At 36.3% G+C, this 26694-nt stretch overlaps 1 protein-coding gene across 1 annotated transcript in view; it reads left to right on the top strand.

Moving 5' to 3' along the window:
* Nucleotides 1-26694, top strand: part of ARHGEF38 (Rho guanine nucleotide exchange factor 38) — a 153962-nt gene that overhangs the window by 97173 nt on the left and 30095 nt on the right. Inside the window, exons 4-7 of the mRNA XM_067735415.1 lie at nucleotides 1991-2138; nucleotides 8781-8798; nucleotides 20557-20756; nucleotides 23616-23749. Coding sequence (XP_067591516.1) covers nucleotides 1991-2138; nucleotides 8781-8798; nucleotides 20557-20756; nucleotides 23616-23749 — 500 coding nt within the window. The remainder of the gene's footprint in view (nucleotides 1-1990; nucleotides 2139-8780; nucleotides 8799-20556; nucleotides 20757-23615; nucleotides 23750-26694) is intronic.

Here is a 26694-nt window from a genome sequence, read left to right as displayed (position 1 = left end):
AAAGCCAAATTAAAATATAATTTCTACCTTTAAAGATCTCCAAATTTATTACAACTCCTAAAAAAAAAGTCATTCCCGAAGTTACTTCACAAATCCTAAATGACAGTGATTTCTGATTCTGAGTCCAGTGTTCCAGGCAACTGCATCACTGTGTCCAGGGTCCATCAGAACTCTGATGTGGGGAGGGCTAAAATCTAAGGGAAAAATGAGGAGAATATGGCCTCTAATCCTGGCTCTCCATCCCCTGACAGGACTTTGGAAAAATCATTTCTTTGTTTTAAAGTCAGATTTGTCCATCCTTATTTAATATGGATAAATAACCTCTTATCTCCTCATATGTATAAGGAGTTAAGCAGTTAATGTATGCAAAACTTGTTGAAAATATAAAGGGCACTTTTATATCTGTAGGAAGAATGACTTGTTACTATAATAGACCCAGATTAGCAGGTCCATTATCACTTCCAATCAGTTCAGTCCCAAATCATTATCAACCCCAAACTGGCAATGTTTTTGGGAGCAGATCTATCACATATTTCTTCTGTGTCTCCCAAACCATCTTAACACGTTCTGGGTTGGATAGTGGATGCATTTTTATGTGATGAAGTGGTGATTAAATCAAACTATTCTCCAATATGTACTTGAGTCATCAGTTATAGACCCAATTTTATCATATATCAAAAAGGATTCCTTAAATACCTGGACATAATTAGCCCAGGTTGCTTTATGAACGGTCATAACACTGGTTCATAGTATTATGCAATTGATTTTTAAAAGGAATAATGACCAGTTCTTTCTATTATCACATAAAAGAAAATATTTTATTTCCCTCAAATCCACTGCTTGCCTTTCAGACTAACTCAGGAAATGTTAGTAAAATAAATAGCGAAAAATAATTTACCTAGAACCCAAAATTTCATTCTTCATGCCTCTAACAAATTGACAATAACTGCTCCATTTTGAGCATTTACTACGTATGTACTATAATCTGAACTTTACATACCCTACCTCTTTAATATTATAATGACGCTGTGCAATTGGATCTATTACTGTCCACATTTTATAGATGAGGAAACAGGTTCAGGGAGCAAAAACTAACTTGTCCAAGTCATAATCTGTCCAAGTCTGTAGCACAGCCTGACCTGAACCCAGACAGACTGATTCTAAAGTATAGCCTTTAACTGGTGTCAAAGAAAAACCCACAGTGTAAGATTTGTGAGTTTAAGTTTTATTCAGGGACTTACTGAGGGCTATAAGGAGACGACCTCTCAGTGGCTCTGAGGAAACGACTCCAAAGAGGTGGAGGAGAAGCCAGTTTATATATGACTTTTTGGACTAGGAAATACACGCAATCAAACATACATCTTGCTGAAAGATTACTGCTAGTCACAAAGAACAGATATCCCAAGTTAATGATTTTAGTGCTTTTCTCTGTATGGGAAGATGTAAGAATCTGGGGTGATTGAAAGGCTTCCTGAGATATACACCCAACCATCTGAGGGTCTGTTTATCCAAAGCGATGAGTGCCTCATCCTGTTTTTCATCCTGAATTCCTCTCAGGGTGGGCAATTGCAGTGGGTGATGACTTACCCGCATAGAACCAGGTAGTGAGCAATGCCCTTTGTTTTTCTTTGTTTATCTTTGTTTACTCCAGAACCCTGCACACTAACCAAGGGCATAATCTAAGAAAACCAGCTTTCTTTTCTTGCCCACCTCCATTAAGCTCATTATCCTTTGTTTTATAAAAGACAGGAGGGAAGGAATGAAAAAGGGAGAAGGGAAGGAGGAGGGTGGAAAGAAAAAAAGGAAGAAAAGGGAGGAAAGAAGGTCCCTCAGCGTCATCCACTAGGTTGTTGTCCCCCCTCAACAATCTAGGTATAAAATGGGGCTCATCCAACTTTTTAACACTAATCAATGTTGTCACAAAATAAATATGTGAAGTGCCAGTTTGGTCTGACTTGATGTCATCTTGCCTTTGTTTTGCATTTATCAGGAAAAGTATTCTTGCAGATTAAAGGGCCACTGGAAGATATTTATAAAATCTACTGCTATCACCACGATGAAGCGCACAGTGTACTGGAGTCCTATGAAAAGGAAGAGGAGCCGAAGCAACATTTGAGCCTCTGTATTCAGTCCTTAAAGTAAGGCCTTTTCGGGCTTCCCTGGGGGCGCAGTGGTTGAGAGTCCGCCTGCCCATGCAGGGGACACGGGTTCGTGTCCCGGTCCGGGAAGATCCCACATGCCGCGGAGCGGCTGGGCCCGTGAGCCATGGCCGCTGAGCCTGCGCATCCGGAGCCTGTGCTCCGCAACGGGAGAGGCCACAACAGTGAGAGTCCCGCGTACCGCAAAAAAAAAAAAAAAAAAAAAAAAAAAAAGTAAGGCCTTTCAAATGATTTCCATGCACTCTCAGTCACCTAGCAGGGAACATTTTAACTGGATGTAGATGAAAGGTCTCCCATAAATCCTATGTTTTATGAGGCTTGCTGGGAGCTCTACTTTGTGTTCTCTTCATGAAAAGTTGACATGCCAGAAACCCTGATTGACTTGGTTTTTTTCCCTGCAAGGATGACTAAAAATAACATGGGAAAGATACGGGGCTCTGTAGAGATAGAAAAATGCAATATCAAAAAATGAAATGTAGAAGAAAAGCCCCTCTTAAAGCTGTTGTTACTTGCCTGCTCCCACCTAGGTCAAGTAATATGTGAAACAGCCTGTGTCACCATGGTCACAGGAGCACGTGGAATAATGAAGTTAGTGGGATGTCCCATGACCCTCTGAATGGCCCTTGCCATCCCCCAAACTCGCTGTGGGGAAGGAGGAGAGATTGGCAAAGCCAAGTCAGGCCCTGTTAAAGTTAGTTTTAGGAAAGTTAGTCATGTCTTCCTTCCTCATCTCTAAATTGTTGGTGGGAAGTGCTACCTAATGTAATTGTTTTTAATCTGGGAGAAATATCTATTCACTATAAAAATCTGAAAAAGGGAGTTCCCTGGTGGCCTACTGGTTAGGGTTCCGGGCTTTCAGCCCTGTGGCCTGGGTTCAATCCCTGGTCGGAGAACTGAGATCCCACAAGCTGTGTGTACGGCCAAAAAAAAAAAAAAAAAAATCTGAAAAAAAATATAAGAAAGCATGAATAATATAAAAACCCTTACTATTCCATGTATTAATTCCTTTCTAACCATGAATTAAAAACCATAGTTTGCATTTTTTTCTGATCTTATTTATACACATAAATATGAACATGTATTTCAGTTCTTTTAAATGGAATTAGTATCTTACTGTATCTCCAGTTTTCTACCGAATGAAGCTTAAAGCCAAAATGTCCTCTCTACTCCACATCTTACCCAGTGGTTCTATTGTGGTATTTCACCTCTAAAGGTTATCCATTGTCAAATGGTCTTGATTAAGCTAAGAATTAACCAAGCAGAGAGAGCTATGGTGTATAAATCAACACACACCAACCAGTCTGATCCTCCCCTTTTATATACTCTATTGTGGGGGGGGGGGGGGGTGGGCAGAAAGGGGGGTCTAATGTGGTACAACTGAATTAAAGTGAAATCAGGAGGCTAAATGAGACTACTCTGGAGAAAAGCCTTTCCAGGCTAGAACTGGGACTGAAGATGGGTTTAAACTGGACCCTACAAATTTCTTTAAATTAACTTTATCGCCCTCTACTGGCCATTAAGTTATTGCAGTTCTTTAACCATTTTCATGCTGCGGAAAAGTAACAATTTCAAGTCACTAAATCGCAAGCATTTATTTAGCACCTGTGCTGTAATGAGCATAGATCTGGGTCCTGAAAATACAAAAATAAATCATACTTAAACCGTGTGCACAAGCAGCTCAATATGATCAGGTGATTCTTAAAGATAATATGTGATGAGTAGTTCCAGTTCACTATTTCTCCATTATTGCTGTTTAGTTCAATGTTAACAAATCAATTTAGATAAACCATAAAGTTTCATATATTAGAAGCGACATCTTCTAAATTTACAGGTGCTTTATCCAAGGAAGAAATAATAGTGTTATCCTGGGTGTGAATGAACACCTTTCCTACCTTAAACTAGTGGCAAGATCTAATCTAATTAATGTCTATCTTGAGCCATTTTCCTTCTTCAGTTTCCAGAAATAAAAGAGAGAAATCTTATAGCAAGTGAACAAGTAGAACCTTGAATCATCACTCTAACCCCAGCCCCAGGTCTAGAGGTCCACACAGGGAGAGGATGTAGTTAATTTATTTGGGCAAATGCTTCTGACAGCTGCCCAGAAGTGGAGCTGTCTGTTCACAGGGAGACGAACAATAGTTTATTATTCATTAAGCTGTTGACTCCTAAGAGAAAGAAATTAACCGTGCCAGAATATTCCATCAGGCAGTGTAGCTCAGTACCATACCCCGCTACAACAGCTAAAGCAGAAGGAATTTGGAAACTTCATAAAATCCCAATTACTGAAAATTACTTTCAGACCCAAAGGCTTATTTGATCTTTTTCTGAAAGCCTTAAATTCTTGTCCTGGTGGTGTCCCAAATATTGTATATCCTGCCCTGTTCTGCTATTAGGGAATCATTTCAGGCATTGGAAGGTGCTAAGGTTTAGGAAAACACAAAATCCAAAGGAAGTAATATTGGCAGGACTATATCTTAAGGGAAAGAAAGTCAAAATAAAATAGTTTAAATTAGAGCTATTTTTCCCAAAGTTGCCTTTCCATGAAAATAAAGTTAATGATGAATTGTACTGGTCTGCCTGATAACTGAAAGCAGGAGAATTATTGACATTACTATGATACTGACCTCAATTGAGTTAAGCTTTAAATTCTGAGAAACAGGTTTTCAAACAGGTTTATAGGCCAAAGAGCGTCTGGAACACCCCAAGGGCTTGGTTTCCCTTGCCAAGTAATCAGTCAAAGCTATTACTGGGGCTCTGCCTTTTCCTTGTGGCTAAATAACAGAGCCCAAGCACAGTTGCCAATTTCTAATGAATATTAGGTGTGGCCTCCATTTTCTATCCTGCTGTGGGGTATTGGAACAACTGGATTTGAAGCAGTACCCATGAAGAAGGTGGCTCCGTGCCTCAGACGGTAAAGCAGATTTTAAAGCAACAGAAGTTGTATTTTATCCAAAAATAAAATGTTTATTGAGGGCCTAATAAATATTTATTATAGGTACTAGATAATGTTGAAAATATCTTTTTTTTCCAAATATATAAACATAGTTCTTGCCTCCTGGGAACATACCTTCTAGTTGGTAGATAAACAAAACCATCTGGAAAGCTTAATAATAATACAAGAGTTAATTTAAATAACACACCAGAAGCTGTCACGGTGAGGTTCAAGACTAACTTCCAAAAGGAGAGTAGAGAGATTTCCTGGTTCTGTAACCAAGAGACTTGAGCTCATAACATTTGGCTATTCTTTGAAGCCCATTATCTTTCAAAAGAGCAAATAATATTGGTATCCAGAAAATAATTTTGAATCCCTTTGAAACGTTTGGGCAATGTTTCTTTGTGTGTGAGTTTCCCTACTTTGGACCCACCAGGGATGTGTAATAAAAGTGCAACTGCCTATGCTCTGCTCCAGACCAAAAAAAATTAGGATTGCTGGGGGTCCACTCCATGAATCTGCGCTTTAACAAACACCCTTGGGTGATCATGGACACACACTCCAGTGAAGATCTACTTTAGAAGGAGAAATCACGCCCATGGTACCCACTCACTGCTTTCCCTGAAGCACACAGGCTGTTTTCATGACTATAGATACAATCTAAGCAGTAATTTCAGGGTTTAGAAACCTTAAGAAAGAAAAGACTAAAACAGTCTAGAAGCACAATCCCACATCTGCATCTACAGCTTACAAATTGGAAGTCTGCAAGTTCTTTTTTTATTCAACAAGGAGTATTTACAGCGTCACATTAGTGACCTGTAAGATTACATGAAATACTGATTTAATACAGTTTCTAAACTTATGGAAATTATTTGCTAAATGCCTAGTTACTTAGCCTCTTTGGGGTTATTTAAGGTTTCTGCTCTGCATGAGGAAAGTGAAAAATAGAATAGCTGTGAATGCAAGTGTAGCTATAATTAGAATAGTCTGTCTGCAGCCTCCTTTATCTGTTTTCCTAGTTATAAATACCACCAAATCCCTGATGCCTTTCAGAGGCCCTAAAGGTTTGTTTATTTGTAATAGAAAAAGAATGAAGAGGCTTTTCCAAGTTTTTTGGTAGGTAACCGGAAGATGCATTTCTAACTTCATGTCTAGCTGTTATAAATCTATCTACATTTTTCTTCTTCCTAACTGAGGCCACCATCCTCAGGAGGAAAACTTCTAACTTCTAGTCATCTGGGTGCTTTGGCTGCTTATATTACTGCTATAGCTTTTCCATGCAGGGAAGCTAAAAGCTCATGCAACATGACATCAAAGGAATAGATTTCAATTTGTCCACCACAGCTTATATTTCTTAATATTATTCTGGTGGGGTGTTCCAAGTAAAAATTAAAATCACTTTTGGAAACTCTTTCAGTTCTTTATTACATGACATCATGTTTGAACAAAGACGATAATCCTTAACGGAATAGTCATGAAAAAACTATTGTTAACTTTGAGTCAAATTATAATGACCCCACGAGGGTGTAAGGTGGGGTGGTGGATATATTATTACTTTACCCCCCAAAGGGGTAAATGGATCCAAGTTAACTTTGTCCTTCCTGAAATGTCCTTGGCTGGGGTTAACTTCTGGAAAGTTTTAGCCTAAAAGGGAGATTTTTTAAAATGATAAGCAAATAAAAAGGAGATGTTATAACATAATGCCACTATTCCACTGTTGGAAAACCTCAGGTTCCTTTTCATAAAATGTTATATTTACATTAAACACAGTGTTTAATATATGTTATAATATGGAGGTTTTATTTGGTTGAAGTAAATGGAATAGAAAAAAAAATTTTTCCATAGTCTTCTCTAGGAGTTAGAAGAACAATCTTTTCTTTCAACTTCAAAGTATGTGTTTTGGTTCCAAAGTGATTGCATCTTTCACTTGTTTGTTTTCATAGAAAACTGCATTCTTATTTTTATTCAACTTCCATCCCAAATTTTCTGATCTATGACTTGCAGAGCAAAATAAGAAAAGGAAATTCCTTAATAGAAGGGGATAGAAATTGGGGAAAGAATGTGAGCTTAAAGAAAATGAATGGAAAGAAATACTGGGCAGGAGGGTAGTGGTGGTGTACTTTCTTTCATTGAGATAGAAGAGTTCTTCAAACAACAGTTAATAATTGTTTGAAATTGTAGCACCTGATTTTTAAAAATTTATAATCCTCTGTTGGATTCCCAACTGGGAGGTCTTGGATTCAGCAAAACCTAGTTATTTCAAGATGTCTAGGGAATCCATTCATACACTGGAGAGCGAAGGAATACTTGCTATACATATATGTATACCATTGTTTTCCACATATATAAAGTACTGGGATTAATTTTTTTTAATTAAGCCCATGAAAATTTATGAAATTCAGCATAGGTAGTTATTGAATTTTTTCTCAATCATTGAATATGAAAAGACCATCTACTATGATGTGATGGGATCACGACATTTTTTTTGTATTGAAAACATTCATTGTGTTCCAGAAAACTGGAAACCAGAGATCAAGGTGATCAGTTTATTAATACAGGTTATTACTTTATTTCTCTATAGCCACATGAGGCTTTCAGAGAGAAGTTCCTATCTCCTTTATTCTTGAAATTTAACTTGAAAGATTCCCACTTTTTTATTGTTAAATTAATTAATTTGACAAATACGTTTTGTGCTACTGTGTGCCAGTCCGTTTTTCAGGTACTGGGGCTACAACGGAGAACAAAGCAAGGATAAATCCTTGCCCTTCTTGGCATCGGGGAGCGGAGAGATAGACAAGAAACCAAGTAAACATATAGTATATTAGAAAGTGACAAAGCGTTATGGGGAGAAATAAAGCAGGGAATGAGAATCAAGAGTAGAGTGGGAGGCAGGTACAATGTTTAAGAGGCTGGTCAGGGAAAGCATCACTGGGCAGGGGCATTTGAACAAAGACCTGAGGGAGATAAGGAAGGAGCCATATTGATATCTGGAGGAAGGGCAGTCAGGCAAGTGCAAGGACCTCGAGGCAGGAGCCTGCGCTTTGAAAAGAGCAAGGAGGCGCGCAGTTGCCACAGATGGGGAGAGTAGCTGAACTATGGGAAATGAGGTAGAGAAGACGTGGAAGTAGAGGCAGATCGCGTTGCCTTGGAAGGACTTTAGTTTTGCTTGAGCAAAATGGAAGCCACAAAAGCTAGCAATGCCGAGTGAAAGTTTTTACGGGAATTATCTAATTGAATAGTGAATTGTTTATCATCTATCTAGCTATCTATATATATAAAAAACACTATAGACAGATATTATAAAGCACTTGATAGTAGTTTTCTGCAAGTCAGTAACACTTTCCTTTGTAATCTTATCTCAATTTCTCCTAATTACTATGTTTAATAGATTTTTATTTCATAATATAAACAAAGATTAACATTTAAATCCATTTTCAAATGACTAAAATTTACTAACTATAATCTGAATCAACAGTTTTTAAACCTTATACAAAGTGTGAAACAAATATGGTGGATACATACTAAAATAAAGTTTTAGGGATATTATAAAACTAATTCTATAAAACCTTCATGAAAATGACTTATTACATTATTTTACATAATAAAATTTTAAAACTTATATAATGTTTGCTTATTACCTCAAATATCTCGATTTACATGAATTTACTTTTTTTTTCCTTTTCTTACAGGAAAATATACATGCAAGCGTAAGTACTTTTGTTTAAATAATAGATATCAAATGTTAAAATCATGGGGAAAAGCTGATGGATATTTCTGTGCAAATCAGAATTTTTAGTTTTTACAATGATATTCATCGCTTTTAATAAGTCAAGATTGCAAAGACATTTACCCTAGATATTATTGGTGCATTTATTTCCAATTTGTCTGAGATGATCTTACATATTAAATTATTATTATGTGTACCTTATTAAACTTTTTAGAAGAATCTTAGGATATAATTTACTTAAGTCACAAGTTTGTTGGTGCCAGGAACTCTTTGGGAACTGCTTATCACACATATGTTTAGGAATCACTTTAATGTGTCCAAAAATATTTCTTCCTAAGGACAACATTAGTCTAAAAAGTCTCAGATTGATACCATAATGTTTTTGAAGGTTACATAGATTAATGTGTAAAAGAAAAGCTTCCTTATGCATTACAGTAAAATATTCTGTTTCTTCTGATTTGGACTCTGATTCACAGAGAAAAAAATCATACACACACATACATAGCATGAAAATGAAATATTAAGATGAAATAATTGGTTACTAGGACAATATAGAAATTATCTTATAAAAGCAACACACACATACACATACTTTGCAAGATGTCCATTTTTATAGAAGAACAGCATGTCTGGTCTGACTAATATTGAAAAGATGATATTGATTTGAATATGAAGTCAAATCTACCAGGACTTAAAAAAGCACGTGTTTGCCTTAGCATGGTCAGGAGCTATCTAAAGTCTTGAGTTCCTAGTCTGCTTCTGCGTGTGTGTGTGTGTGTGTGTGTGCATGTGCGTGTGTGTACCTTCTAAACTCCTGAAACTTTACAAGAAATACAAAATTTACAAAATAAAAATTATAGTAATTTAAGCTGTACATATCTGCCATTCATGCTTTGGTGTAGAGCAACCTTGAGGAAAGACAGAATTCCAGGGTGAGGTAGAAGAATCAGGCATCATACAGGAGACCTGTAGACTAAGGTTTTATACCCCAGCCAAGCTGAGAAGTTAGTTTTTGGCATACCAAACAAGCACCCAGTTCTCTCACTTTATAAGCCTTTTCTTTCAAAAGGAAAAAAATATCCTATAGTATAAACAGATATGATTAGATTTGTTCAAGACCATTTGAATTTGAAGAGGAGTATAATAGAATAGGGCCTTTTGGTCCTTTCACACACCAGAGCTTTCCTGGCTTCTCTTCAATGACAGTTGATGGTATTGGAGGGGTGGGGGATTGCTGTCTCATTATAAAGCCTGTGGCCCTGGCATTGTGCCTAGGACTGGAGATTCACAGAGCTGGGGGATGAGAGAAGAACTTCATATGCTACACGTCTATTCTACACATACGATGTATGCTACACATATGATGTATGCTACACATAACGATGCTACGGAGAAACCCAAACCAACGTCGTGGCCAACCCAATACTTAGATTTCTTTTCCTAGAGCTTAGGTCTTTATAACCAAAGATTGAGAGACAGAGACAGACAGAAAGAGAGATTCAGAGAAGGAAAGTGAGCAAATTTTAATACATTAGCATGTACAGGGTCCTACATACAGAATACTTGAAACAAACAGCACCTTGTATTGAAATGCTTGCTTAAAAAATTGCACTGGCTTCTGCGGCAGTCCTGTTGTGTGGGTGTTAGCAGGCTGCTTATGCCCCCCTCTAACCCATTCTATACATCAAGAACTCAAAAATAGGAAGAAGAGTCATGGCGTGTGGCTGCATGAACATCAAAGCCACGTTTGCCATGAGTTATTTTCCTTCCTGTTTCTCTCATTCAGGAAAGGAGGCACAGACGCTGCTACCTAAAAGAGCAAAAGGCAATGTCAAATGTTATGTAATTGTTGGGCTCTTCAGTAGCTAAGGCCAAGAATGTCGCAACCAGAGTAGTGCATTTATGAGATGTGGGTTTTAAAATGGCTTCAAAAAAATGTCTTACTTATGGAAGCTGAAAACTGTCTTTTTTTCACAATCTGCATTTTAAAAAGTACAGAGAAAGGCAAAGACATTTAAAATTTCTAAAATGTTTACTTTGAATTATAATCTTATGAAAACATCAAAACAGTATCAAAGTGACAAGAGTCATAGAATCTTCCACCAAAGGGTCTCCCCCAAAGCATGGGATACAAGTCCCATGTTCTAAAGCAAGAAAAATATACCTATTCTAAATGTACCTCCAGAAATACACTGTTTTATCTTCAATATTTATACTTCTCTATATGCTTCTCTGCCTGACCAGTTATTTCCACCTTTGGATCTCAGGGTTTCATTTCCACCTTTGGATCTCAGGGTTTCAATCAATCTCAAAATGTTATGTTATTTTTTCTTAAGTTTTGTATTTTTAAAATTATTGAAGAAACACTGAAAACATAGAAAATCAAAAGGAGGACACAGAAGACAATTGGTAGTCACATTCCAGAGTGAAGTATTTTAACATCACATGAGTCCCTTACTTCCCTGCAATTGTTTTCTCTACACAGACACATGTTGACTAAAATAGGACGGCTATATATTTCCTGTATGTCAACTTGCTACCTCTTTATCAATACATCATGAGTATCTCTCTATGTCAGTAAACATAAATCCACATTGCTTTATGACTGCATACTATTCTATCTGATGTATATACCATAATTTAGTTTACCAAACCCTTACAGATACTTGAAGTGTGTCTGTCTTGCAAAGATTGACTTTACGTGTTCATTCTTATACATGATCTTTGAATAATAGTTTAATTATTTTCTTTGGATGGATTTCTAAAAGTGGAATTGCTAGATCAAAGGGCTTTTGATACTTATTGCCAGATAATTTAAGAAAAGTTGAACTAATTTATAGTCCCACTACCATATATGAGTTGTCCATTTATCTACTACTTGCTAGCACTAGATAAAATTAATGTTTGCACCCTTACAACTTATGGCAATGTAATAGGCCAAAAGTAGCGTTGTATTGTTTTCATTATCACTAAAAATGATCTTGTGTTTAACCATTTGTATTTCACCTCTAATGAATTATCTTTTTTATTGATTGTTCACTTTTACCGAGATGTTTATCTTTTTCTAAAAGATTGATGATGGCTCTTTAATTAGCAAGTGTATTATCCTTTTTCTATCTTATGTACTATGAATAATTTTTCCAGATTATCATTTGACTTTTAACACAGTGTACAGTTGCTTCTGTTTTCATTTTTATCCACTCAGTTTTACAGAGCTAAATTTTAAAATAGATTTATCACTTTTTTCTATTGTAGCTTTTGGATTTTGTATCTCACTTAGAAACCCTGAGTTTGTTTTTAAACCGTAATCCCATGTTTTCACCAAGATCTTGTATAATTTCATTTTTAACATTTAAATCTTTGATCTAGAAATTATTTTGGTATAAAGAATCCATTTTTATTATTTTTTATATGACAAGCTAATTATCACAATACCTGATATTGAATGGTTCCTTTTTTCCACTGAGTAGGAATGTCATATTTACCACATAATTTCCATACATATTTGTATTTATTTCCTTATTTTCTATTTTGTGCTTGATTTCCATTTGCCCGTATATGTACCCATATCAAACTGCTTTCATTTTTGCAGTTTTATATTTTAATATCAGGTATAACTAATCTCAGCTCAGTATTATTCCTTTTCAGAATTTTCTTGAATATTCTTGAATGTTTCCTTCTTTAAAAACTTTCTCTTTTGTTAAAATTATATCTACCCATTGTTTAAAAAGCCAAATAGTTCTACAGGATTTAAGAAAAACAGTAGTCTACTGGGAACACAGGGAACTATATTCAATATTCTGGGATAAAGCATAATGGAAAATAATATAACAAAGAATGTATACATATGTATAACTGAGTCACTTTGCTGTACAGCAGAAATTAACACAACACTGTAAATCAACTATCCTCCAATAAAAATTTTCTTTTAATTAGAAAGAAAAGAAAAATAGTAGTCTCCTCTTCTACCTGCCCCTAAATGCTCCTCACCGAACACAATATTTTCACACATTTTAGTTGACTATTTTGGTATTTATCTTCATGACTCCGAAAAAATTTGGCTTTTCCTTTTTAGGTGTTGTGTATTGACTTCCCGCTATGGAAGACAAGAATCTCTCTCTCTTCCCTACCTGATCTCTACTACACACACACACACACACACACACACACACACACACACACACACACACACACACACACACACACACACACACACACACACACACATCCCATCTAACCATTCTCCCTATGGAGTTACATTGTAATTTGAATTAGAACAATAATCAGTGCTTGAATTATTATACGTGAATAAATTTCAGAGCTAAACCTTGGAATAAATGGATTACTTGTTTTTCTGGGAGTTAATTATTGCCTTTTTTCCCCCCTTAATTTTCTTTGTACTAATCATTAATGCTGAACTCACAGCCAGTCATCTTGAAGACAGCCAGGTGAATTTTGTATGCTATCAATTTCATCTCCCTGTAAAAGCCTCTCCCAGAGCCTTCTGACCTTTTGAGTTTGGACTGATGACACTGGGCATTACTGTCTTTTAGGAACTCCCCTCCCATCATCTAGACTTTCTCTTTGCCTCTTTCCTGTTTTTAGTAGAGGACATCCTGCAATAGTTTCCCCTATTCATCAAAGAATGCATGGGAAGGAAAATTTTAAGAACTTTTACATCAAAAATGTCTTTATTTTACCCTCACACTTGATTTATATAGTTTGATTTCGTATAGAATTCTAAATTGAAAATCATTCATCTTCAGAATATAAAGGTAATTCGCCATTGTTTCTTTCAGTATTGCTACAAGAAATGAAAATGATTCCTAATTGTTTGTTTTTAACTGTTTAGTTTGTATGTTTCCCTGAAGGATTGTAGGCTTTACTCTCCCCGATAATTTGCAATTTTATGGATTCCAAGGTGAGTCCGTTTCATCCATTGTGCTGTGTACTCAGTGAGTTCTTCAACCTGCTAACTCATGTTCCTTGAATTATTTCATAGATGATTCCCTCCCCATGTGTTCTGTTCTCTCTTTCTGGGACTCTTATTATTTTGATATTGGAACTCCTAGACTGGTCTTCTAATTTTCTTATACTTTCTTCCATTTTTGTATTTTTGCTCTTCTCTCTGGAAAGTTCCTGAACATTTTCTCCAATACTTGTGAGTTGTTATTTCTGCTATTATCCTTTTAATTTCCAAGAGCTCTTCCTTAGTCTTCCAAATGATCTCAAGGTGCAATTTGTGTATCACCTGAAGAATTATGCTGTTTCTTAACCAGGTTTTTAACTAGTCCTTCTTATTCTAATTCCCATGCCCCTCTCCCTTCACTTCCATAGGTCTCAAGGACTCTAGTTAATGAAACTTTGGAGGAGTGATTAAATAATTGCTCCTCCATATTACTGGTTCTTTCCGGTCTGCTATATCAATTACCATTTGCTCATCTCCTTTACAGTTTCTAAAATTTGTTAGTAGTTCTATATTTGTTTTCAAAGCAATTTTAAAATTATGACAAGTGTTATTTGCTTATTATTTGCATAGCAATATGCAGTTTCCTCTAAAGTTGACTTGTGATGTTTTAAAAGGAGAGTAAATTGAAAAAAAATTCAATAACAGTATAGATGGTTTGTGGCTTCTATAAACTAAATATTAAATTTAAGATATTGTGGCCATAAAATAGAGGAAATTCAAAGTAATATGATCAATAGTTACATGATTAGTTTTCCTTCATTTTCTCCCTCAAATTAAGAAATATAGATATACCTCAATGTTGAAGTATATCTGATTTTTTCTGTTTTCATCAGTTTTTACATTGTTTAAATATCATTTTAATTTTCATTGTGCAACTGTTTTCTTGTACTTGATGCAAAGCTCTTTATAGCAAAACTGGATCCTGCTAAAACAAAGCCAGCTGTGTTTACTTAACTTTGTAATGTTCCAATAATAATTTGTAATGAGATTAGTGTAGCTACTTTCGGTACTAAATATTTGCCAAAGTATTCATGATAAGATAGAGGAATATGAAACAGAATTACAAATTAATAACTACCTTAGTTTTCAGCACAATATGTATGAGGAATTGTTATGCATTTGGTTACTTTTTGCGGGGGAGGCATGTGATAATTGGCTGCTTGGATGAACTGGGTTATATCACATAAGATTCATCTGCCTGGCACAGTGGTCAGAACTCATTCTTACTGGGAGGGATTGGATGGGGTGAGCGTTGTGGCACTGAATGCCTGGAGTGTCATTATCTAGGAACACATCCTCTATCTTTTCTACCATATTGCTTGTCTGTGTGATGTAGATGTCAGAACACCATTGCTCATCACTTGGGCAACTGTCCACCGTGCTTATCTGAAGACAAAGGTGTCTGGGAGATTTCTCATTTTTGAGAAAAGCTTTTTTAATATTCGCATCTGTGATGCTTTTAAGAGAAACAGTCATCATTTATTATTGTTATTATTGTCATTTGAAACATAAAAGGGAGAGAATAGAACTTTGATGCCAAAGAGTGATAGAAAAAGAAGTAATTATAAGATCTGGACAGAACTAAAAGGCCTAGGTTTTTGGGGTTTTTTTAATATCTTTATTGGAGTATAATTGCTTTACAGTGTTGTGATAGTTTCTGCTGTATGACAAAGTGAATCAGCTATATACATATGTATATCCCCATATCCCCTGCCTCTTGCATCTCCCTCCCACCCTCCCTATCCCACCCCTCTAGGTGGTCACAAAGCACGAGCTGATCTCCCTGTACCATGCAGGTGCTTCCCACTAGCTATCTATTTCACATTTGGTAGTGTATATATATCCATGCCACTCTCTCACTTTGTCCCAGCTTACCCTTCCCCCTCCCCATATCCTCAAGTCCATTCTCTATGTCTGTGTCTTTATTCCTGTCCTGTCCCTAGGTTCATCAGAACTTTCTTTTTTTTAGATTCCATTTATATGTGTTAGCATACGTATTTGTTTTTCTGTTTCAGACTTACTTCACTCTGTATGACAGACTCTAGGTCCATCCACCTCACTACAAATAACTCAATTTCATTTCTTTTTATGGCTGAGTACTATTCCATTGTATATACATGCCACATCTTCTTTATCCATTCATCTGTCGATGGACACTTAGGTTGCTTCCCTGCCCTGGCTATTGTAAATTGTGATGCAATGAACATTGTGGTACCTGACTCTTTTTGAATTATGGTTTTCTCAAGGTATATGCACAGTAGTGGGATTGCTGGGTCGTATGGTAGTTCTATTTTTAGTTTTTTAAGGAACCTCCATATTGTTCTCCATAGTGGTTGTATCAATTTACATTCCAACCAACAGTGCAAGAGGGTTCCCTTTTCTCCACACCCTCTCTAGCATTTATTGTTTGTAGATTTTTTGATGATGGCCATTCTGACCGGTGTGAGCTGATACCTCATTGTAGTTTTGATTTGTATTTCTCTAATAATTAGTGATGTTGAGTATCCTTTCATGTGTTTGTTGGCAATCTGTATATCTTCTTTGGAGAAATGTCTGTTTAGGTCTTCTGCCCATTTTTGGATTGGGTTGTTTTTTTGATACTGAGCTGCATGAGCTACTTGTATATTTTGAAGATTAATCCTTTGTCAGTTGCTTCATTTGCAAATATTTTCTCCCATTCTAAGGGTTGTCTTTTGGTCTTGTTTATGGTTTCCTTTGTTGTGCAAAAGCTTTTAAGTTTCATTAGGTCCCAATTTGTTTATTTTTGTTTTTATTTCCATTTCTCTAGGAGGTGGGTCAAAAAGGATCTTGCTGTGATTTATGTCATAGAGTGTTCTGCCTATGTTTTCTAGGTTGGTTTTTTGACGGATCCTGATAAGCAAGAAAGGAGAGCAGCTCAAAGATACAAGTATATTCTTTAATATATCTGGGCATTTTTTTTTGTAATTAGAAGTTTTTCTATATGTATGTAACAATAGGCCACACGGATAAGCTATCTTATTAAAATTGAGTTTTGTTTGATTGAATTGTGTGATTACATCTATATTTTGATGGTATTTTTAGTGATTTTTATAAGACTAAATAAACTGATATTTGGTGATAGTAAAAAGGAAAATTCAGAAGGAATCTGATCTTATTCATAAGGATAATGATTTCTTCTAATCAAGTTAATACCTTCCATATTCCTGACTTGTTCTTATTTAAGGAATTATTTCTACTTAAGTGTCTAAATTGTTGAAGAATTTATGTTTAAGATATAGAAAGATGTTGTCTGTCGTATTCAAAGGTTTGGCTACTGATATACCATTGGTGAGAAAATCTGTTTTTAGTCATTATTTTTTCAGTATTCATAATAGATTTACATTTTTTTCCCAACCACTTCACCCAGTCTTCTTGGAAACCAGTAATATCTGTCTCTCTCTCTCCCTCATTTCCTCTTTCTCATCCTGTCTCCTTATTTCCCTTCCTCCTTCCTTAGTAGATTTGGTGCAAATGGGTAGGAAGTACAAGATAAAGTCTATCAAAGCAACTCTTTTTTGACAAAGGAGGCAAGAATATACAATGGAGAAAAGAGAGTCTCTTCAGCAAGTGGTGTTGGGAAAGTTGGACAGCTGCATGTAAATCAATGAAGTTAGAACACACCCTCATGTCATACACAAAAATAAACTCAAAATGGCTTAAAGACTTACGTATAAGACATGACACCTTAGAACTCCTATAAGAGAACATAGGCAAAACGTTCTCTGACATAAATAATACCAATGTTTTCTTAGGTCAATTTCCCAATGCAATAGAAATAAAAGCAAAAATAAACAAATGGGACCTAATCAAAATTATAAGCTTTTGCACAGCAAAGGAAATCATAAACAAAACAAAAAGACAACCTATGGACTGGGAGAAAATATTTACAAATTATGCAACTGACAAAGGATTAATTTCTAAAATATACAAACAGCTCACACAATTCAATAACAGAAAACAACAAACAACCCAATCGAAAAATAGGCAAAAGACCTAAATAGACATTTCTCCATAGAAGACATACAGATGGCCTATAGACATATGAAAAGATGCTCAACATCACTAATCATTAGAGAAATGCAAATCAAAACTACAATGAGGTACCACCTCACACCAGTCAGAATGGCCATCATTAAAAAGTCTACTAATAATAAATGCTGGAGAGGGTGTGGAGAAAAGGGAACCCTCTTATACTGTTACTGAGGATGTAAATTGGTGCAACCACTATGGAAAACAGTATGGACGTTCCTCAAAAAGCTAAAAATAGAACTACTATGTGATCCAGCAATCTCATTCCTGGGCATATATCCAGACAAAACTATAATTTGAAAACATACATGCACCCTTATGTTCATAGCAGCACTATTTACAATAATGAAGACATGGAAACAACATAAACGTCCATCAATATATGAATAGATAAAGAAGATATGGCATACATGGAATATATATGGTATAAATGGTATACATGGAATATAATGGAATATTACTCAGCCATAAAAAAGAATGAAATAATGCCATTTGCAGCAACATGGATGCAATTACAGATTATCATACTAAGTGAAGTCAGAAATTCAAAGACAATTACCGTATGATATCACTTATATGTGGAATCTAAAATACGGCACAAATGAACATATCTATGAAAGAGAAACAGACTCACAGACATAGAGAACAGACTTGTGGTTATCAAGGGGGAGGAGAGCAGGGAAAGGGAAGGATTGGGAGTTTGAGTTTAGCAGAGGCAAACTATTATATATAGGATGGATAAATAACAAGGTCCTACTGTTTAGCACAGGGAACTATATTCAATGTCCTGTGATAAACCATAATGGAAAAGAATATGTATAACTGAGTCACTTTGCTGTACAGCAGAAATTAGCACAACACTGTAAATCAACTACTCTTCAATAAATTTTTTTAACTTAAAAAAAAAAAAGCAACTCTTTACTCCCTCACAAGCCTTTATCATTTATTTTGATTTTCCTTTGAAAAATGTTGCCTTTTGGTTTGATTCAGTCTTTGTATTACAGTATAATCATTTTCTCAACATATGAATAAAATTCAGGACTATTGTGCAATTTTTTTTTTTTTTTTTTTTTTTTTTTTTTTTTTTGCTGTATGCGCGGGCCTCTCACCGTTGTGGCCTCTCCCGTTGCAGATCACAAGCTCCGGATGCGCAGGCTCAGCGGCCATGGCTCATGGGCCCAGCCGCTCCGCGGCATGTGTGATCTTCCCGGACCGGGGCACGAACCTGTGTCCCCTGCATCGGCAGGCAGACTCTCAACCACTGCGCCAACAGGGAAGCCCATTGTGCAATTTAAAAAAAAAAAAGTGGAATGTAAAATTACAGAAAATATGAGAAATCTGTCACTTCAGTTTACAAATATTCATTGAGGGAATAATATTTGTCATGCTGGAGATATAGTGGTGACAGAAATTGAACATAAACTGGTAAATAAAGGAAAAGGATGATTCCAGATAGTGATTAAGTGCTATAATGAAAATAAAATGGGGGCATGTGACAGAGTGACTGGGGTGTGTGTGTGTGTGTCTGCATGTGTGCACTTACATGTGATAATCAAAGTTCCTTAGTTTCTCACTTATCAAATGAAAAGTTCAAACAGATGCTCTCTACGGCGCCTTCAGATCTTTTCTAATGATGCAACTTTTCTAATGTTGTTCAATGCTTTTTAGATCTGTTTCACCATTTCAATTATGTGGTCTGTTGTCCGCCCATACAGTACTTGAAACTTAGTAATTGAAGAATGAAAAATCCACCCATCAGGATTTGAAAACAGTGTCTATATTCTCTCTCTTCTAGATAAAAACCTAAAGGAAAACAAATGAGTGTATCCGTGTATCAGAAGGGACTCAAAACACAATTTTCATCCATGTTCCATTTACAGTATCTCTTTATTTGCCTCTTGCATAAAGAGGCTATTAGACATCACTGCTTTCTGGCTGAATGAATTGAATACAGCGGGTTGGACAACAGCATGACCAAGCTGGTAGCTTTTTCATTTCCTGTGAACTACTTTGCCAGTTGGAATGGCTCTAGTCTCATCTCAGAAGCTCCGAAAGGAAGAGTCAGGGGTGACTGCTCACTTTTGTGTAGCCATTTGAAGATCAGTGGGCTAAGAGGAATTCCACATGGAAAGTCATTGCGTAATAGCAATGATCAGTGATAGTGATGATATTAACACTATCTAGAGAATGTTGCATTTATTATAAATCTCTTTGGGGGAGTGTGATAGAACCTCTGAAATACTATAAATTCAACTTCTTAATCTGGTAGAAGAAAGAGGACAAATTATGTTTAGATTTTTAAATGATGAACTTATTCTCCTCACTTAATAATCACAAAAATACCATCAGGAAAATGCATTTTTATTCGTTGTCATGGGAAATGCAGTCTAGAATTGTTTCCCACTATTATTATAAAACCTGTTATTAAAAAAACTGTAAGTGGAACATGGTTGGAAATCATGCTTTGAGTTCTTTCAGGTGAACAAATATACTTATTTTTTTTTAAATTTTGTTTAGTAGTAGGATCTTTCAGCCTTGCTTCTTTTTGCCATCCATTGTCCTTACTTTCATTTACAAACTGAACATAGCCAAATGGAAGGGGAAAAGGGTGAAAAACAGTTTCAGGATTAATAATAAAAAAAATTTTAAATCACAAAAATAAAAAGGAGATAATAAGACAAATGTTTGTGAAACAGGTATTAATTTATCTCTATTGCAGAGGCAAACCAAACTTATTGGACATGGGCTCTTTGATGATCAAACCAATTCAGAGAGTGATGAAGTACCCACTATTACTCTGTGAACTCTGGAATTCCACCCCTCCCTCTCACCCAGACTTTAGAGCACTGGAGGATGCCTTTGCTGCAGTGAAAGATATTAATGTAAACATCAATGAACTTAAAAGACGGAAGGATTTAGGTAAGAGGAGATATGATCAATTGGGGGTTTTCCAGTGTTGGAATATTCTGTTCATGTTTTGGAGAATCAGAATGTCTCAGTAGTTACAGCAGTTGCAGTAATAATGGTCATTTGATATTTAAAGTTAGAGGCTAGGGAGGAGAGGATGGTTTTGCCTTGCCAGCTAGCTTCAGGATAAGATCATGAGGCAAAAGATTGACAACTTTTTATTGAACAGCCCTATACTCAACCTCTTTTGACCACTGCATGCCCGATGACATACTGTGGGCTGAAGACACCCATAGCATATGATCTTTCTGTTCTTGGCGTTATGCATGGTAGGAAGGAGGCATGGCCTGGTAGCTGGGAGCAGTGAAAAGCTAGAGCTGAAAAGGGGTGGTGAGAAGGGCAGATACAGGTAAGATGGCCCAGCTAACACATCAGGCTTATTTGGTTCTGGAACACAAAGAATGGGTATTTTTTGGCAATTAATTGCTCCACTGAAGGGAGAAAGTATATTTCTTTCACAAATTAACAAATTATTGTTAACTTTTTGTTAACTAAGGTGTAAAGTTCACCTCTAAAGTAGAATGTAGGTTTCAAAATAGGAGGCACAATTAGATGGTTCCTATCATCTCAGATGTAGTAGTGCATTGGGATAGACCATGGGTCCTCTCTCAGTGTGATTTGTGTCCATAAGTTCTTGATTGGCTTTGTACTTCTAACATTAAATCTCAATTAAACAGTAAAAGCAATGGTAGGACTGTGGAGCTAATTGAACCAACCACTTCATTTATTTTTATTGTTTGTATTTTCTAATGTTTTATTTTAAAAATTGTATATATTTGCATTAATAAAGTGTAACTATAAAGAAAAGTGAAAGTTGTAGAGTGAAAGACACCGTAAACAAAATGAAAAGATAGCCCGTAGACAAAGGATTACTATCTAGAATATATAATTATTGATATTAAATCAGTAAAAACATTCTAATACAAAAAAGCTTAATAATAAAAATGAGCGATTCACAGAAAGACCAGTAAGTTTTTAAATGCTAAGATTCACTAATAATCAGGGAAATGCAAATTAAAATCACAATGACAAAGTGTTCCCAGCCTACCAGATTGGCAATAAGATTTTTAGTGGCTAATGTTAAGTGCTGAATCTCAGTTTGCAGGTGAGAATGTAAATTAGAATCACCACTTCGGAGAACAATTTGAAAATACCTATTAAATTGAAGGTACACGTACCCAAGATACAGAAAATCAGATTCTAGATATTTGAGAAGCTGGCTCATATGCTCGTGGAGAGGTATACTAGTAACTAGCATTGTTCGTAATAGCAAAAGATAAAAAAGGAAAACAAAAAAAGAAACAAGAAAACAAAGAAATAGACAGTGGCTTGCATATTAATCCAGATAATGGATGCACTGTGTTTTATATACTATGATACCAAGAAAACATAAAATTAATTAAAGTACATGTATCAATTAGACAGATCTCAAAAACACAATGTTGAGTTTTTTAAAAAGTAAATTAGCAAGTGACAGAAGAATGAATGCAATATGGTACCATCTTAATAAGGATTGAAAATAATACTATACACCGTATGACTACATACCTACAAAGTAAAGGCGTGAAAATAGATACGGATATAATAAACCCCATAACTTTGGATCACAGATCCCTTTAGGGATCAAAGATGGGGCTCAGAGAAGTTTCAATTGTTATGTGATTTTTTTAAATAAAAAGATTGGAAACAAGGCAAAATGTTAAGATTTGACAAAGCTGGGAGATGGACAATAGCTGTAATAATGTTTTAACTTTTCTGTTTGCTTAAACTCAAAATTTCAAAGTTTTAAAGAGGAAAATTTTTCTACTCTCATGATTCCAGTTTGCATAGCTAACATTTTAGTAAGTTCTCTTCAGCATTTCTATGTCTTTTTTTCTATTTTTTTCTTCTTTTTCCTTCTTTCCTTCCTTTTGCAAATGGTACTACAGTTTGCTGGGGCTTTTTAAAAACTTAATTTTATATCATGAACATTCTTCAGGTTAATATGGTCTTCTTTTTCATGGTTCCACAGTATCCCATTCATGAGTATATCATAATTGATTAAACCATACCTCTATGAGTAAACTTTTAGATTGTTTCCAACATTCTGTTCTTAGAAAAAAATGCTATAGCAAAAAAAGTTTGTATGCCTCATTATGGAAAGCAGATTTTCTACACAGACTTCCTGGTCATAGACTGTAAATATTTTCACTTTTACAAGACTCTGCCAAATTGTTCTCTACAAAAACTATATTGATTTAATCCATGTCCACAGCGTATAAGAATGCTCCTGTCTCCACACCATTACCAAAACAGAATGTTCAGAATATTTAACATTTTGAACAATATGAGAGGTGAAAATCATGTTAAAGATAAAAAAGTACACCTCAGAGAGGTCACTCAGCTTACCCCAAATCTCTCAGCTAGTGGAGAGACCACCCTGGGATGGATCTGAAGTCTTCTTATGTTGGCTGCAGTTGTCTTTCCATTAGTTAGGTCTCGATGCTTCATTCTAGAGACCCCAGCTAACAAGTGTATGGTCTGAGAAGAGAGAGTTTTTTCCAGTATCAGGAATTTCTTTAATGTGCAAGGTAAATGAACCTTGGGCTTTGAGGAGCTCAAGTCCTAGAACAGTTTCTGAAGGTCAGTGGGGTGGGCGTCTGGAGCTGTGACTGGGCAGAGGGGCTGGAGCACATTGCATCGGTACCAGAGGTCCGAAAATCATACAGAGTGTTATCTTAAATATAAATATGAATCTTGAATACTTTGGATGGAACACACACTTTCTGTGCCTCACAAGTTCAGATATGTTATTGCATTCTTCCGTTTCAGTTCTAAAATACAAGAAGAACGATGAGGATGAATCACTTAAAGATAAATTGTCTAAACTAAATATTCATTCAATTAGCAAGAAATCAAAAAGAGTGACAAATCATCTAAAGATTCTGACCAGAGGAGAATCACAGGTAATTTTTCTTCTTGGGCCACATACATTTTCCTGGGGAACACGAATGCTGACATTTTTGTGAGATTTTGTTTTATCGTTATCAGAGCTGTTTCTAGAACACACTGAGAATGGAAGTAATTGCCCTCGATGCTGTTCCTTTCTCCCTCTCTCCTCTCTCTCTCCCCCTCCGTTTTGCAGGATATTGAGTGGGGGTTGTTCTGACACTGTCTTAGCTGTGGTGCTTCCATTCAGGAAGAGGACAAAGGAGAGGTAAAGACATAAGGACAGGGATCAACAAGGGATGCCCCAGGAGTTCTGACACCATCAATTAGCACATACTCTCTCACCCAAGGCAATGCCCTCTTTTCATCCCTGTCTTATTTCTGCTTTGTAAAAAGCCTCATTTCTTTTAGTTCCCTTGATGGTCATCTTATATTTATTTCACCTATGAAAATAATGTTTAGGTGCATACCTCAGCATGACTTTTCCTGCCTGTTACCACTTTCCTCTTCCCCTACCCCCAGGTGCACATTATATTACTGGGTAACTCTTTGGTGTCAGCTGTTTAGTCTAGCTTGAACCATTTTCATCTCACCCTTAATAAACAGTGAATGGATTAACAAAGGCTCTCCAACTTTAATGTGTATAAGCATCACCTGAGGAGCTTGCTAAAGACAGATTCCAGGGTTCTACCTGGTTCAAAGGTGCAACCTAGACGTCTGTATTTTTACAAAGACTACAGGTATTTTTAAGCTAATTGACCTGGAAATAAGTGATCACTGGAACACACTTTGAGAATCACAAGATAGTAATTCTCAAATTAATTAGTAATTAATTAATTAGTAATTCATGGCCCAGAGGTGGTAATACAGTGGGCTTCTAACCAAAAGTAAGCAGAACAATTCTTAAGATGCTATATAGTACTTTTGCCCCCCTTCTCGTGTGTGATTTCATCCTTTGTTATGTTAGCATCTCTAACAAAGGTTTTTACTTTGAACTAGAGGCAACTGGTTCAGCTCTGCTTTTAGATAGCTCTTCCTATCTACCTTACCCTTTGGCTGCTGTGGTCTTTTTGCTTTTCATTAAGTCTTTGCTGCTTTCGGACCACTAATCTAGAAGTGGCCTCTTCCTCCTCTGAATGCCTAACACACTTAGTGTATCTCAGTCTTGGCACTGTTAATATTTGCAGGAGTCATCACAGAAATTAAGAGCAAAGTTTCTGAATTCATTCAGATCTGGGTTTGAATCTCACTTCTGCCACCTAACAAATATTTGTCTTTGGGCACATAACTTAAATTCAATGTAATCATCTGTAAATTGGGATATATAGTAGGACCTAACACATGAAGTGGTTGTGAGGATTCAATGAAATGATGCTTATAAAGAAAGGACCTAACACAGTGTAAGCATTCAGTATACTGGCTATCATCATCATCATTATTTTATATTGTATATAAAATATTGTTATTTACCTTTTAATGTGCGGACTTCTTACTTCCCACATGGATAAAAACTTCTTTATGCATGGTGTGTTAATCGTATCTTCTACTTTCTGTATTTTATGATGTTTTGACATCCTAAAAAAGCTTGCTGGCCAAAGAAAGACGCCGCTTTCTTTGAGTGGGCTAGCCCACTCTTATAGAGGGCAAAGGACTCAGCTGGAATCACTTCTTTCATTTGCAAACCAACCGATCCTGGGTCTATAGCCCCAATCAACTCCTTATCTAACTCTCACATGTGAAGCCAATATTCCCTGCCCTAAATCCTGCCGAGGCCAGGTACCAGGCAACCAGAGACTACCTCCATAGCCCAAAGCCTGCTGGAATTATTCAAACGTCCTAAACATTTTACCCTGCCCCAGCTCTTTCTATGGGATTTCTCACAGAAACTCCAATAAAGGCTCTGGCCTTGACTCTTCCCTTGCTCCTTTCTGCCAAATGACCAGAACTTAGTGATTCCCCTGTGGCCCTGCATGACATGCAATGACCCCCTATCTAGGACCTGTGAGAATAATAAATTTCTTCCAAGCTTCTCTCTTTTCCTCCTGTGGCTGTACTGTCTGTACCCTACCATACCCAGTATGGCTATTCTTAGAACACACGGCTTGTATGATTCTTGTACTTACTTGTTGATATACTTCTAGGGGCTCACTGGGCCTACTGCATAGAGGAGGTAACTCCAGGCTCCTCTTCTCAATGTAGAACTATAATGTGGGAAGCTTGGGACGTTTATGGTGTGTGGCCATAGATCAGGAAAAGGAAAATCCAGACGTTTCAACTAAAGACTACAGTAATAAAATTGAACTGGGAATTCATTCGAAGAAGAGACTGTAGCCTCCATGGGCATGTGTAAATGTAGTCTAAACAATTCTCCCCTACTCTTTGGGATGTTGCTTCTGACCCAAGACAATACTGCTGAGTAACAATAGGCAGGTCTTAATTCTGGGCAGGCTCTTGTAGGAGCTGTTACCGTCTTTAATGTATTTATCATCAGCTTCTGATATTTTTCAATTGTGAACTAGAAGTGAATTGTAGTTAAAGTAGCCTGAAGGGATATTAATTAGATTTTTCCCCTTAATCTTTCGAGAGGATGTCCTGTCAGCAATGAAGCATTTCACTGTTAATCAGAAAATCAACTGCATAGGCTGGACTGTAGAAAAGATAAATCTCAAATCAGTCAATTTTGCACTTGTCAGCAGCTCAAGTGAAATATTTGGTGGAGTTAGGGTATAAAACTATTACCCAAGAGGAAGATTCTATTCCATTCATCACACATGTATTGAACTCTTACTCGACACTGTTAGAGATTGCAAATGCAGAGAGGTTCTAAATTCAGATGGTTTGGGTTGGAATCCTGGACCTAACTATTAACATGGGTAAGTTTCTTTAACTTTCTGTATTAGTTAGGGTAAAGGCCATGCTTCTGTCACAAAGAGATTCCAAAACATAGCAGCTTAAGTCAGAC

The sequence above is a fragment of the Pseudorca crassidens genome, chromosome 4 (assembly GCF_039906515.1).
Source record: "Pseudorca crassidens isolate mPseCra1 chromosome 4, mPseCra1.hap1, whole genome shotgun sequence".
Lineage (NCBI taxonomy): Eukaryota > Metazoa > Chordata > Mammalia > Artiodactyla > Delphinidae > Pseudorca > Pseudorca crassidens.
Note: the sequence above shows the minus strand (reverse complement) of the source record. Positions and strands in the feature narration are given on the sequence as shown.